Genomic DNA, 15,784 nt, shown 5'->3' with positions numbered 1-15,784 from the left:
ACAAGGATCATTTGTACCTAAATATTAAAGACATTTTTTTAAACTGTGATCATGTTCACAGGAGCAAGTGTTTTCATTTAAAGAGATACCAATTCACACTTCCTACCCAGCACAACACAAATAAAATGTCTTATTAGTTCATGAATGTACATGATATATCGCAAAACTGTTATACAAGCAGAGATAAACCGTTTCAGGGTTTTCCGTTTTGTTTCGTTATAGTTTAACCAGTGGTGTAATGTAACTGAACACATTTACTTAAGTAGGCCTACTGTACTCAAGTAAAACATGTGGGTACTTATACTTCACATGAGTACTTTCAAATTATGCTAATTTATACATGTTACTAGTTACTTTGAATATTTAGGCTAATACAAAAATAGAAATCGACACATAATCATATATTTACATAGATTGAGCTATACAGTAGCGTATCAATTAATCTATAAACCCCATCTTTCCTAAGTACAACATGAACGTGATGACCACATTAATGCACCAACATTTTTAATCAAATAATTTTAAAAACTTGCCTTTTTGCATAACAAGTACTTTTACTTTTCATAATATATATTACAATTTTGAATGCAGGACTTTTGCTACATTACTTAAGTAAATCATCTTAGTACTTCTTCCACCTGTGCCTTGATTAAATGTGTAATTAACAATACATCCAGTGACATTTGTGATAGGATATGTGTTAAAGAACACTAAGTTTTATTTGAGTTCTCCGGCCGGAAAGATGATTGTGAAACATAAACAGGAAGCGGCCGGTCAGAGTTTTTTTGGGAGTTGCTTGAGAAGCCATTGCACTGTCGTGGCTCAGTAGCAAAACACAAAAAAGGAGAGGAAGACTTGGCATTTCGCTGGACCGGGAGATCAATTTACATGACAGAGAGAGCCAACACACTCTGTTAACCAATCTACACGTACATAACGGGTAAGTGTTAAAATATATGATCTCGAGAAAAGAAAAATAGTCTTATGTTAGCCGGCTAGCAAATGATCCCGGCTGCTAACGGTGCTACATTAGCATTGCTAACACCAACTTGCCTATTATTTTCCTCGAGGTGCATTTAAACTGAAGTTGACCCACTGTTGTATTTATCTCAACATTCAAATGTATTAATAGAACCAAAATACTCGAAAAAAAATGCTGGTGTTGGTTAGTGAAGTATCTAGATAACGGCTGATTAGCTAACGTAGCAAGTTGATGCAACGTCGCCTGTCAGAGAATATGACACGTAGCTAGTGGTTTCCTGCTAGCCTCCCTACAAGTCGGCCTAAAACTGGGTTTAAATAGATACAATTAACGTATGCGTCTATCATTGACATTATTAATCAGATATTTGGACCTTTTATTTTATTTTATCTTTGACACAAAAATGGTCAGACACCGATCTTTAGTGGAAGAAGTATTCAGATCTTGTACTTGTAAAACTAGAACTGCCACAGAGCAGAAATACTAATACGGTGTAACTAAAGTCTTATGTAAGAGTTGATTATGATTTATATCATTAATCCATATCTGCAAAGAAACTTTGGAAGGAAAATGTTGAGCTAGTCAGTGGTTGACTTAATGTGTGAACCGAAACACATTTTGACTGATATGCTTAACGTTAGACTACATAAGAAACACATGTTGAACGTGAAGAAACATTTCCAGTTATTTTCAGCAATTTAAGAATTGAGGTAGATGGTGGATAGCAGAGGTGGAAGAAGTATTCAGATCTTGTATTTAAGTAAAAGTAGAACCACCAAAGAGCCGGAATACTGTGTTCAAAATCTTACTTAAGTACAAAAGTCCTAAATTATGCAGATTGTCCCCTTCCAGAATTATATGTATTATTTGTTTTGATCATACTTATTGATGCATTAATGTGTTTATTCAAAGCTGGCAAAGGTGCAGTTAATTTGTATTTTATTTACTGCTCTGGTTCTTGAATTGAGTCCAGGTGTACCTCTGCATTGTACATTTTAATGGACTAGGAGTAAAAGGTAGCAAGACATTGTAATACTCAAGTAAGACACGTATCTCAAAAGTGCACTCAAGTACAGTACTTGAGTAAATGTATAATATTTTTATATATTCCTATTATTTAAAAAATAATGATTGGTGCGTTTATGTGTTTATTTAACCTTTATTTAACCAGATAAAAAAGCATTGAGATAAAATCTCATTTTCAATGCTGACCTGGCCAAGAAGGCAGCAAGGTTACACATAACACAAACATATACAAATACAGAGAACATAACTAAGAAAACAAAAGACAAAAAAGCAGTCACTACATTGTGCACATTAGGACAGTAAAAAAGGTACACTACTTATTACTAAGAGCAGCTCGTGGTAAGGACTTCAGACAACTTCAATTTAAAACATGCTATTGAGACAAGTGCCCTCAGTTTTAGGCGTGATTGAATGTCATTCCAAGACCAAGGGCCATAATAAAAAAGACTCCTTTTTCCAGCCTCAGTCCGCACGGCAGGTACCTGGAACCGTATCCAGGCACTGGATCTGAGGTTGTCACAAACTGGAGCAAATCTGGCACATATGTACAGTGGAGGCTTACCTAAAATGGCTTTATACATTAATAAAAACCAATGCTGCATCCTACGCATAGTAAGTGAGAACCATCCAGTTAGGCTCTACAGTTTGCAATGATGAGTCCTATAGGGTGCATTTGATATATAACGCAGTGCAGCATGGTAGAGTGGGTCAAGTTTGGCCAAAACAGTGGGACAGGCAAATCTATAGATGGTATCACCGTAGTCCAGCTGGGACAGGAATAAGCCAGAGACCAACCTTTTACGGAATGAAGTTGAAAAACAACATTTAAGTCTGAAAAGGAAGCCAAGAGTGAATTTCAATTTCTTTGTTAGAACTTCAATGTGGTGTTTGAAGTTTGTCACTTCAATGTTTTACTCGGTAAAGGTGAGGATTATTTGATTTACTTTATACTCTACTGGGTAGCTTCACCTATAATATTAATAATATTATAATGTGTGTTGATTTTTATTTTTGTTTTAATAATCTAGATCTGCAAAGTAACTAGTAACCAAATATGTCAAATAAATGTAATGGAGTACAACATTTGCCTACAAAATGTAGTGGAGCAAAAGTATAAAGTAGCATATTGTGAAAATAGTTAACTTAAGTACAACAACCTACATGTTTTACTTAAGTACAGTACCTGAGTCAATGTATTTAGTTACATTACACCACTAGTGGATAGTTATTAGGGCAAACCGTCACAATTTGCAGTCTGGTGACTTTTGAGTAGTAACACTTCAGACTTAATGAAGCCTGTTCTGAAAGAGTTAAACTAAAATAATGTCAATAACTATCTGATATATGTAATACACAACAGATGTCTCATTGATAGTCAGTTTAGCTCTGGGGGCACTTCTAACCAAATTCCTCCTGTTCATTATCCATGAACTCAATTATGAGTAAAACGGATCATTTTAAGCAAGTTACGGCTGCTGCCTTCTGGCAAATGTCCTCAATGCAACACACAATTGTGTCTTAAATGAACATATTACAGCTACTTTGAAACAGTTTTACATTCACGGGTGCATCACGTCACACATGGGAGCTTCAGTCCATGAGACCAGCACACCGCCTCGTACAAGGTGTGGAAGCAGGCATGAGAGAATATGGGACAGGAGTTAGCAGCAGCTGACATGCAGTTCAGCTGTGTTTGCGTGTTCTTGACCTTTGGCTACCTTATACTTTAGCCCCAGAGTTGTTTGACTATTATGTAACTGGTGCTAGAGGTCGGTGAAAACGTACCTCTGCAACAGTGAAAGAGAAAAGACAAGGAACTGAGATGAAGTTTGAAAAGACTGTGTGCGTCTCCCTTGTTTAGCAAACATGATGAATTATGGGGAAGTGTAAACAATTATATAAATTTAAACGTTGTTATAGAGAGTTTTTTTGCCCCCCCTTTTCTCAGATTCTCACTGCCCACAAATCACTTAAAATAACCTTCAGTGAGCTAGAACAACAAATGAACAAAGCAAAACTTTTGTTTTATCAAAACCAACACGCTGTAGCATGTAGTGATTCAGATGTTCTTAGCTCCCCACATTTAAAGCTGGTCCTATATAAGATCTATTTGGTTTAATTTGAAATACAATCTGGATTGCTTATCATGAAAGGGTAAGACTAGGCTTAAGTTCCAAGGCCCTTGTAGATTAACTGTGTTGAACAAAACACTTGTGTTGCCTATTGAAGAGCTGTCGGATGGCATGTGATCAGTGCTGTGAATCTCCTGTCCTGCTGTTCAAAGGCTTTTACTGGAACAAGCTAATCATTGGATGTATAAATTAGGGATGCTCCGATCGCCAATTTCGGGGCCGATCGCCGGAATCAGTATCGGCCGATCCGATCAAGTGGGCGGAGCCTAAATGCAGGGCTCGACATTAAGGACTGCCCGATGGCCCGGGGCCATCTAGTATTTAGCTCGGGCAATGAAGCCTCACCTGCTGGTTGCCCGATCGGGTATCCCAGTATCATGCAGCTCGCGGATCCAGTAATGAGTGACCCGACAGTAAAACTAAACATATCTATAGCTAGTTTAGGTAGTTTGAGAGGTCGTTAATAGGGATCGACCGATATGGCTTTTTCAAGGCCGATACCGATACCGATTATTAGTAATCAAGGAGACCGATAACCGATATTTGGAACCGATATACATTTGCAGTAAAAAATGTAGAATAACACAAACTCCAACACAACTCAACACAACTTCTTTGAAATGCATTTAAGCATAGCCTATATTATGTTTAATTAACTTTTAAACATCTTACAACTGGTTTCCTCTCTGTGCCCTTTTCTTTAGTGCAATGAGTTAGACAGAGAGACAAGAAGTGGGGCTGCAGGCTGACATGCTTAACTAACAATAATGCTTAATTTATTATATCTGTCTATCTAGCATAACATCCCAATAAGCTGCTAGCAACTGCAAAACACTAGTGCTAGCTAATGTTTTGCAAACTATTAAAAGTGAGGCTATTACAGTAGACCTAACGTTAGTCTAGTAGCCTCACTTCTAATATTTTTGCTAAACATTTGCTAGATACATGTTGGCTAGCTAATGAGCTTCACATATCAACCTTAAAAACGGCGAGGCTCCACTCGCAGCCCCTTCCCCCCCCCCACCACAGTTACTCCGCTGCGAGACGCTGCACGCACCCTCAACTCTGACTGACTTCCCGCGTCCCTGTGTAACTGGGAAACTGATAGAATTGGATCATAAGATCGTGGTGTTTTTGCAACTTCAGCATAGGGGATAGAGATGTTTATTGAACTTCGGTTTAACACATGTATGGCTCTGCCACTCAGTGCTGCTGCATGCTTCAGTCTGTGTCTGCGTTCTTTCGTACCTGCCTGTAATCTGAGAAGGTCCTGCCTCTCTGGCTGGCTCCCGCCCGGAAAATCTTCAGTAATAGCCTATCTGATAGCGCTGTGGGCGGGACATTGCTCGTGTACACAGAGTGGTGACTGCAGCCAGAGAAACGGCCGCATCAGAGCCAACATTTTATCGGCAATTTGATAAAAAAAGACCGATAATCGGTCAAATGCGGAATATCGGCCCCAATAATCGGCCAAGCCGATTATCGGTCGACCCCTAGTCATTAAAATAGCTACGTGTGATATTCCAACCTGAAGTGTGTGTTTTGTTCCACTCACCGCTGCAGGGGATCATGCAGAGCTGCGTGTCGACTCGTCAGCAGCAGCTGATCTCTCTCTCCCATCAGATTAGACTTCACTCGCGTTTATGTCCATATCGATCAGATCCAGCTAGTTCTAGCTAATGATATGACTACCTGCTTATTATAAGACACCTAAACAATAAGTGTCGCTATGCAACCGGGTGAGGCCGCAAAGTATAGCGCAGCATTATGCATTTGTTTACATGCCCACCGGAAACCCGAGGCATTACCAACAGATCAACGCACAATCAACCCATACAGGACATCTCTTTCTCCACATTAAGTGTTAGACATTATAATTGACTATTCTTGTCTGTCACATACTCTTCTTGTCTGTCACATAAGTGGCGCAACTGAAGCGGTATTGCGCTAAAGGGAAATGATTTTGACCGAAGAGATTTAGATTTGCCGGCTAACGGGAACTCTGACGTCGCCATTTTGTGTGCTTCGCGGATGCGCTCGGCTCCTCTCGACTGCTGCTCGGTCAGCTTCCGGATGAGGAGGCATTCGTTCGACCAACTTACAGTAGATAACATTACAAACATTTTTAACAGGGGCCATAATAGTGTAAATAATGTTTGTTTTGGCAGTTATAACTGAATGTAATGTCTTTTACATCTGGGAAGGCATTTGCCTTCATCAGATGGAAAGTGTCTTGACCAACAACTTAAGTATTTCTTATAGCTATGCAGGGCATGCAAGCGAGCAAACACAAACTAGAACAAACAAACAAGTGAAATGAAGAATAAAATTGAACAATATAATATTGTGGTGGTTCATTTTATAATTCAGTCTAGAGAAGCAGACAGCATCTAAGACCTGCACAAATCTAAATGTTCTAGGGGGAGGCCCCCAAACCCTTCGTGCGTCATTTAGTCCGCGCACATTTTTCAGGGCAATCTCTATTGGGCTCAGGGCCATCTGTAAATTAGCTTAGATGGCCCACAGGGCCATCTCCCAAAATCCTTAATGTCATGCACTGTAAATGGAAGATTTAAACATCACTTTAAATCTTCCATTTAAAGGGATGCTTAAAACTCAGTTAATGGGGCTCATTCACTGGAGCTTCCACACACAACAATCAACTTAATTATTACATTCAAATGATGTACATTATTCAAGTTTACATTCACTTTGGATAATAACACGGGAGAAATGAGTGGAAGCGCTCTCTTTTCCTCTCTCCCTCCCCCCCTCTCTCCCTCCTGACAGCCTGTCAGTATCTCATGCAGCTCACTGATCCAGTAATGAGTGACCCGACAGTGAAGAATAAATATATTTATAACTAGTTTAGCTTGTTCCAGAGGTAGATCAAATAGCTAAGTATGTCTAAATCTTGTGTGTTTGGCTCCGCTCACCGGTCCGTCTCAGCGGGTGGAGCTGCAGGATTTCTGCTTCACACACGTTGCATTCCGCTATTTTACTGTCTTTTTCGGACACCTTGAAATACTGCCAGACCGGTGAAGCCATTTTGGCGAGGTTGTTTTGCCGCACACAGAGAAAAGTATCATGTATTTTACGTCATGCGATCGGCTCTCGCGATCGGCATGTTTAGAGAGCATCGATCGATCGGTAGAGAGTGAGTATCGGCCGATCTCGATCGGTGACCGATCGATCGGAGCATCCCTAGTATAAATACAATCATTGTTCTTATCATCTGTCAATATCCTGCTGATGGGTTAAGGCAGGCGTCATTTTCTCAGGCAGTGCCGTCGCATCAATCTGGTTTAGTCCCAGTGTTGTAACAAATTTGGCATTAAGACATTATTTTATCAATATGGTAACAATTATTTTGACCAAATAATCTAGGAATATGCATTATGTATATACTTACTTATTCCCCTCTCTACATTTTAAATCAAAAATATTGTTTATATATTACACAGTAAGGTAAAACCTCCACATTTCCCTACAGTTGAGCTATTTAAAGGGGACATATCATGCTATATTTGAACAATATATTGTAGGGCCGTACCTATATAAAGTATATAAATATCGTTTAAAAAAAAAAAAAAAAATACCAAACAGATCCTGCATTTTAGCCATGCCTCATTTCTCTCCATTTGATCTTTCCAGCCCTGTTTTTGCAGGGGGCTGATTATGTGAGCTGCAGCTGACCACGGCCCCCTGCAGAGTGCTTTGAGATCAGCTGCTGGGCTGCCAGAAGAGGGGGAGAAAAAGAGATCTCCGTCCTCCGTGTTTTATTCTTATATATGATTATATAGAGTCATTATTCATTTGTTTTAAAGCTCAATAAATAACAAAGGAGACCTTTGACCGGCACTTTTCTAAGATTTAAACTTTAACGGACATGTTGACCGGTGGAAAAAAATCTAACTGAAACTCTGCCGCCCGGTCCCCTGGTTCCTTGGAAGAGGCGGAGAGGTGGGTGTTTGTCATCTGCTGGTGGACTAACAGGAGAGAATTACAGTGCTTGCCTCGACGGGGAGGGATTGCATTGAATTACAGGAGCAAACGCTTGCCTCGGGGAGGGAGAAAAAGAGCCACAGCGGAGAATAAACAGAAGGGCAACCATGCGCGGGAAGTCTTCTTCGCTGCTTTTGTGGCAGACTACAGCGCCACTTACAGGCCTGGCATATGTACTACAGCGTCTCCAGCGCTTTCGAGCAACTCTCCCCTGATAGGTGGAGAGTTGACCACTAAGCGGAGCACCACTTCTGTGACGTAGAAAATAATTCAAATCTGGATCAGTCTGTATCAGATCCGTTGCAGCCCCGTTTTTAGAGATTTGGGTATGGAGGAAAAGAGAGAGGGTTGTGTTTTCTGACACTCGGTGAGTTCCATGGAACACCGGGGACACATATTCATGTATAAAAGACGTACAAAAGTGCATTTTGCATGATAGGTCCCCTTTAAGTAAAGTGTAAACTTAGCAGAATGGAAACATAAACAGCCTGCCATTTTAATGCAGATTTCAGCAGAGATTATACATGCGTGTGTCATGCCAGCTATTGTAGAAACTCTTTGTATATCAGTATTCTGTTCATGCTAGGGGATGAAGGATACTGTCTTAATAAGGCTGTCCAAATCCTCCACGAAGTATACTTCAAGAGTTAAATGCTGACACTTGTTTCCTTGATATTGTTTACTGTTCAGTATATAATGTTCAGTGGTAGAAACTGACAGTCTGGATAAGATTAGTAACAACCAAATGTACAAAAAAACAACACAACCTTAGTTATGGTCGTCAGGGGGAACCTTTCGGGAAAACGCACAACATAAGACGATTTATTCACACCTATTTGCTACGTTTTTGCTCACACATATGATCATGATAGAGGTAACATCCAAAATAAAATGTTAGCAGTTCATTTTCTCGTCCTGTGCACATTCATGTCTTCTTACATCTGCTTTTTCCCCCCATTTGTTGTTTTTCAGGATTCAACAGCTCCAGATATGTCTTTCATATTTGATTGGATTTATAGCGGTTTCAATAGCGTACTACAGTTGTTAGGTAAGTACTGTTAATCAGACACACTGAAATACTGAAAATAAACAACAGTTTGGACTGCTTTTGTATTTTAAATCATTAATCAGAAGGGTATTGTGAACTACAAAGCTATTGTATTGCATTGGGATCAGAGTTGATAGTATCACACCGAGTTGAGTCTGATTAATGTCTTTAGTGATCACAAGAACAACCTAAATTGATACGACTGCTCTGTCTCACACCTCAGTCCTGAAGTGTTCAGTGAAAACCGGGGCTCAGTGTGTTCTTCACAATAGTGCTCTTTGTTCTTAGAAATACATCCCTATTGTGGTAGAAGCGGAGTAATACTGCAAGTGTTAACGTTGTGCCACACAGACTCAAATCTGAAACTCTGTTCCGTAGGCACCCCTTCTTAACTGCTCCACATTACTCCAGTAAAAGTTGTGTCCGTAGCTTAAACCCGTGGCTGGGTGAACGTCGGCATGAAGCGTAAAAGTGCTGATTGAGTCTTTTCCCTGCCAATGAAAAGCAATTCAATATAATGTTTTATAAAATGAAATCTCAAATCTGCCCCACAATGTACAGAACATGTTTCTGGTAAACTGTGTGCATTGATCACGATCACTGTTAGTCAACACTCTGCTTCTTAACTTATAAGCAACCTGTGCCAATCCTAACGTTTTCAGAGCACTACCTAGTACATACTACCTGACGACAGTTAAATGTTTGGCCAACCCCCTCTCAAAGTCAACTTTATTGTGAAGTGTAATTTTTAAGTGGACCAGCTGCTCTTTTCCCCAAAGAGTGCTGTTGTAGTTTCTGTGTTGGCGCACCTCCTGTGAAGCAGTCGTTCCTGTTCTCCTGGTCCGACAGGTAGCAAAGTGCTGTTGTGAGAAATGGCGATATCTATTAGAGCTGACTCAGTCACACATTTACAAATCCAACTGTTATCAGTACGCTGAATCAGAGAGAGGTCAACGCAAAGCCTTGTAATCATGTCTGGAAAGTTGAGGGAGGATTGAGTCGAACCTTTTCCCCTGTGCACAGTTAATCAGTACATCTGAGGTTTTGTATTTTTTAATACAAATGAATATGACTGAATGTCATTCCTTCATAGAATAAAACAAATCAACTGCTACTTATTTTTTCCAGCAAGGTTGCCTTTTAAATGTAACATTCACAAAGTAAATATTAGAGAAAGGGAAAATCCGAGGGTGGAGCACCGCCACTGGTGCATCAAAGTGAGACCAAGGCTACGTTTTACAACTCTTTTGTACTCTTTATGCTTAATTTAAAATGAAAGCCATGACATACCTTCAATACCACTTGACTCATCACCCAAATTCACTTGACATGTTCCTTTGTGTGAGAATTCAAAAGACTAAGCATAGTATACAATGCAATATGTCTATTGTCCCAGCTTTGTTTTCTAAAATGCCCTGGTTTTGTTTCAGGACTGTACAAGAAATCAGGCAAGTTAGTATTTCTTGGCCTGGACAATGCTGGCAAAACAACACTACTGCACATGCTCAAAGATGACCGATTGGGACAGCATGTGCCAACTTTACATCCAAGTGAGTTGGTGCTACTCTCACATACATGCTCACTCAGTGATGTGTTGAGAGATAAAAGTAGACATTTATGATCAGTGACTTTTGGGTTGCCTGACTTTTCATTATAATTTCCTTTCTTTCCTTCAGCCTCGGAAGAGCTGACAATTGCTGGCATGACTTTCACAACCTTCGATCTTGGAGGCCACGCACAAGGTATGTGTGTGTTGCGTATACTAATGTTTTTGGGCTTTATTGGTCACGGTATGTGATATTAAAGCTACAATACCAATTTGTACCACTGTTGCAAATGAAAGTGCCCATCCTGTTAATACTCTTGTTAAAAAAAAAAAGGAAGGCCAGTGCCATATATCACTGTAAAATCAGTTAATGCAGAATGTGTCTATTGTATAACAGACTGGAGTGTAAAACTCAAAATGTTTGTGTTTTGTTTGTTCATACAGCCCGAAGAGTGTGGAAAAACTACCTCCCGGCCATCAATGGCATTGTGTTCCTTGTGGATTGTGCCGATATAACTAGATTGGGCGAATCTAAATCTGAACTTGATGTAAGTACCTGCTTCCACTTGGACTACAAATGTTAATTGGCTGTATAAAAGCAAATCCATTGTAAAGGAGGCAAAGCTCCTCATTTCTTCTCTCATGATAGCTCATTAAATGCAAAGCATTGTTTGAAGGCTTTTTTCAAAAATGAATAATGATGCACAGCACCCTTCACTGTCTGCCTTCTAACAAATACAACGCATTCCACTTCTGTCAGTTCCTAGGAAAGTGTATTTCTGGAAAGTCTAGGAAATTAAAGTAGACTTCAATGATAATACTGTAGTAGTATCTGAGGGGGAGATTTTTTTATTTACGGTAATGATAAATATGAAAGCTGCATAGTAATACTCTGGTCTACCCTATCAGGCATTAATGACAGATGAGACTATTGGAAATGTGCCTATTCTGATCCTGGGCAACAAGATTGACAGACCAGAGGCCATCAGCGAGGAGAAGCTGAGAGAAATGTTTGGATTGTATGGACAGACGACAGGAAAGGTGAGTAGACACAGCAGTATGATTCTTATGATCAGACAAATGGAGTTCTAAATAAAGTGGGAAAAGATTAATTTCTGAAATTGTCGACCAGAGACGAGAATGAAAAAAGACCTAGGGTTTGACTATTGGAAGATGAAAAATATTTGTCAGATATGGTGTCATGTACTAAAAACAGTGAATCTAATGGGACTTTTTTCCTGCTTTTCTTTAAGGGCACAATTGCCATGAAGGAGCTGAACACAAGACCACTGGAAGTGTTCATGTGCAGTGTGTTGAAGAGGCAGGGCTACGGCGAGGGCTTCCGCTGGCTCTCCCAGTACATCGACTAAAGCAGCCACGCCCCGTAACACCGACACCACCACCACCATCATCAGGGGGGCGCTAAACCTGACCACTCAAGACGCCCAGCAATGCCACCCGTACCATCATTCTCAGCCCCATGTTTGGTTAAACAAGTCTGCCTCCACCTTCAGAGAGACCAGTTCAACTTGATCCCAATAGACTTTTATTGGTCGAACATTTGGTTCCGCACTTGCAGAATTCATACCTGTACGTACACACACACTCATTTCCATCTTTGTCTTTTTCTAAGGGAGTATCATGGCGTTGGTTCGACAGCAAAGGGTGTTCAAATTCAAACGGATGAATCTTTTCTATATTGTGTCTTTTGTTTGCTTTCCTCTCTCCCTCCCTTCCTGCCATCTGTTGAGTGTGATGATAGATTCATTATAACTGTAAATCAGAACATGATTCCATCGCTTTATCAACAATCCCAGCTGTCTCTTCATCTTAGTTCGAGCTACGAGAGAGCAACATAGTTGTATACATTGCAGTACACTTTCTTTTTCCTTTGTAACAGTAAAGTCATTCATTCCAAAGTTGTATTTAACCAACACATTTTGGTTTGTCCTTTTTCTTTCTTTAATTTGTTTTACTTTGACATGATTTCAGTAAATAAACAGTGTGGCCACGTATACAGCCGTCACTATGAATGTGTGGCTGTTTTCACCCATTTATTAAAATGGAACAGTGCATTTATCTTAGTGTATTTTTGGTTTCTTTGATGATAATACTTTTGTTCCTGACTTCTATCTTATTGGCACAGTAGAATTGAATGGATTCCAGTAAGCTGTGATGGGCTCCCCTTTTTTAAAGAGAAGCATAGTAAAGCGGTAGTAAAGCGGGTGGATGAAGAATTTTAATAGAAAGTAATACTGGCTATAACCCTGCAAGGTTTGAGGAAATCGTGTAGATAGCACAATGATCAGTGGATGCGACGAAAACTATTTAAGTAAATGAAACTTTGGGAAAAATAGCTTGATAACATGCAGTAAGCGGTGAAGGGAGGAAAGATGGTTGTAACACCTAGTAATCGTCAATGTAAGGAGTCCATCCTTCAGATATATTTTCTGGCCTAGACCTTTGTACAGGGTGAATCTAGTGACCAAGAGTAGATAACGGAGGGCACAGTCCCACAGCGGGAACAGGTAGATAGGCCTCAGACACCTCTAAGAAAGGGACCATATATATGAAGTGTACATGAACATCGTACACTGATTTTGTACTTTATAAGTGGTATCCTTTTGATCTATGTGCATTACCAGAAACTATTATGCATGCCTTGTTCTTTTGATTTTTATTGACCCTTATTCCAGAGTACAACAGGAGGGAAAAGATGCCAAAATGTACAATGAGAGCTGATTGTCATGTTTTTTTTTTAAACAAACAATGGAATTACGTGTAATACACACTTTTTCTGTCCCTGTCCCTTATTGTCTCTTTCATTCCCTCATGACTAAGTGATGAGCTGTTTCAACAAGGGTGGGACTTGCTGTTGTTTCCATCATTAAAATGTAATAAATGTTTTCAATGAATAACAGGCTTTAACATTGATCCAAAGTTCAGACTGATTTCTTTTGTCAAATTCTTTTGTGAGATTAGCCATGGAAAAAGTATTCATTTTCTCTAAGTGAAAGTACACATTTATTTATATAAATACTGCACTCAATATAATCAAACCTAAAATACAGAATTACCAGCTAAATGTACCTAAAGTAATACAATTCAAACTTCATTATAAAGAAAAAGGACCCCTGTTATTATACATGTAATATTGTTGATCGTTATTATTGATGCATAAGTATTTTTATAATTTGATAATCACTTATTTTTGTTAGGGGTTACAAGCTACACAAATGAAAAGGTTTAATCTTTCAAGCATATGTTAGTGCAATTTATGGCTCACCAACCTTAAATGTTAACACAGAGAGATCAATAAAACACAGACACGGTTGAGATTAATTATTATTCAGTTGCGCAACAACAATAATAATCTTGGAGTACATCTGCCACAGCAGTCAATCGTGGAAATGCCCCCTGAATACAAGAAACACGGGCAAATATACGTTTTCTAAATGACACACAAACATGTTCCCTAACCATGTTTAACGCACACACACATTGTCAGGTCTCCTAAACTTGGCCATGTTCCAAATGTAGAAAGGTCATCATCACATGACGTCTTTAGGAGTCTTGCAGGATATGAATTATCCAATTAACAAACTATATATACGTCTGCACATGAACGCACATACATTTCTTTACATTAAAGGGAGGGAATGCCCATGACACGCATTTTTAAATAATTATCATCCGATAAAACAGACCAGTCTCTGCCAGTCTTTTTTTTTTTTTTAATCCGATGACGTTATCAGTGATTTTAAACTGATTAATTACCGAAATAACATCAACCCTGTGGGCGGCGCCATTTTACCGGAAGTGACGTAAACTATGCGTTTGGTGTCGAGGACAAATTGATGTTCATGTTATTTACTCTAGTTACTCTCTCAATTCTATAGAAATATGCCTCATTGTATCGCGAAACATTGCCACAATTCGGATAGGAACAATCCACGGAATGCTCGGTTCCATCTATTGCCAACGAGTAAGCGTAGGAAGTACGTTCGGAGGCAGTGGCTAGCGAAATGTGCTCGGCCCGAACCGAAAGATCCACAGGCGCAACCGTGGTAAATTTGGTTTTATATTGGACGTTGGATATTCGACACATTCGAAAAATCTATTTAACACTGGCTTCGATGGGCGATTTTTTGTCAAACCAACTTCGATGTGTTAATACAAGGCCCGCCTATATATCACAAAGCTTTTTTTTTCAAAAAACCCACCTTTTGATTTTATACTATTTTTTTTGTTGTTAAAAAATCCTATAAATCTATTATGCGGCTTGACCATTTCACCTACCCATGTCAAAACACATCTGATGAACTCAGCTAACTGCCCTACACTTAACACAAAGCTTTTTTTTCTTCAAAAAACCCACCTTTTGATTTTATACTATTTTTTTAATGTTAAAAAATGCTATAAATCTATTATGCGGCTTGGCCTTTTCACCTACACATGTCAGGTGAAAAGTCCTTATATTATATGGAAGCGATTTAGTAATATCCGAATTATTGTCGTCCTGAGGTGCCTTTCTGTTGGCATATCCTTGAAAATGCTTAAATAATAATTAAAAAAAGTAACTTTCATTACTATTGCCTGTGTCAACCTTTGGTTGTTTTATGTGAAGATGTATATTTAGCTATTGTAAGTCATTTAAAGAATTCCATGTAGCCTAATCACCTTAAAAAATGTTAAGATGAAAAGGCCAAGCCGCATAATAGATTTATAGCATTTTTTAACATTAAAAAAATAGTATAAAATCAAAAGGTGGGTTTTTTGAAAAAAAAAGCTTTGTGTTAAGTGTAGGGCAGTTAGCTGAGTTCATCAGATGTGTTTTGACATGGGTAGGTGAAAAGGCCAAGCCGCATAATAGATTTATAGCATTTTTTAACACAAAAAAAATAGTATAAAATCAAAAGGTGGGTTTTTTCAAAAAAAAAGCTTTGTGTTAAGTGTAGGGCAGTTAGCTGAGTTCATCAGATGTGTTTTGACATGGGTAGGTGAAAAGGCCAAGCCGCATAATAGATTTATAGCATTTTTTAACA

General features: G+C 39.1%; 1 protein-coding gene across 1 annotated transcript; it reads left to right on the top strand.

Annotated features, from left to right (window-relative positions):
- Positions 1-777: 777 nt before the first annotated feature.
- On the top strand, positions 778-13,673 carry sar1b (secretion associated, Ras related GTPase 1B). Its single transcript, XM_034099132.2, has 7 exons — positions 778-940; positions 9,118-9,193; positions 10,624-10,743; positions 10,870-10,935; positions 11,184-11,287; positions 11,649-11,780; positions 11,993-13,673. Exons 2-7 carry the CDS (start codon positions 9,136-9,138, stop codon positions 12,107-12,109), a joined length of 597 nt encoding a protein of 198 aa, XP_033955023.1. The 5' UTR covers positions 778-940; positions 9,118-9,135; the 3' UTR covers positions 12,110-13,673.
- Positions 13,674-15,784: the final 2,111 nt, after the last annotated feature.

Source organism: Pseudochaenichthys georgianus, chromosome 14 (genome assembly GCF_902827115.2).
Source record: "Pseudochaenichthys georgianus chromosome 14, fPseGeo1.2, whole genome shotgun sequence".
Lineage (NCBI taxonomy): Eukaryota > Metazoa > Chordata > Actinopteri > Perciformes > Channichthyidae > Pseudochaenichthys > Pseudochaenichthys georgianus.
Note: the sequence above shows the minus strand (reverse complement) of the source record. Positions and strands in the feature narration are given on the sequence as shown.

What these genes read in the sequence shown, in the direction of transcription:
- sar1b (XM_034099132.2), top strand. Translation starts at nt 9,136, where the DNA reads ATGTCTTTCATATTTGATTGGATTTATAGCGGTTTCAATAGCGTACTA. An exon ending in TGTGCCAACTTTACATCCAA is followed by an intron (nt 10,744 to 10,869) that starts GTGAGTTGGTGC and finishes TCTTTCCTTCAG; the next exon opens with CCTCGGAAGAGCTGACAATT. An exon ending in TCTTGGAGGCCACGCACAAG is followed by an intron (nt 10,936 to 11,183) that starts GTATGTGTGTGT and finishes TTGTTCATACAG; the next exon opens with CCCGAAGAGTGTGGAAAAAC.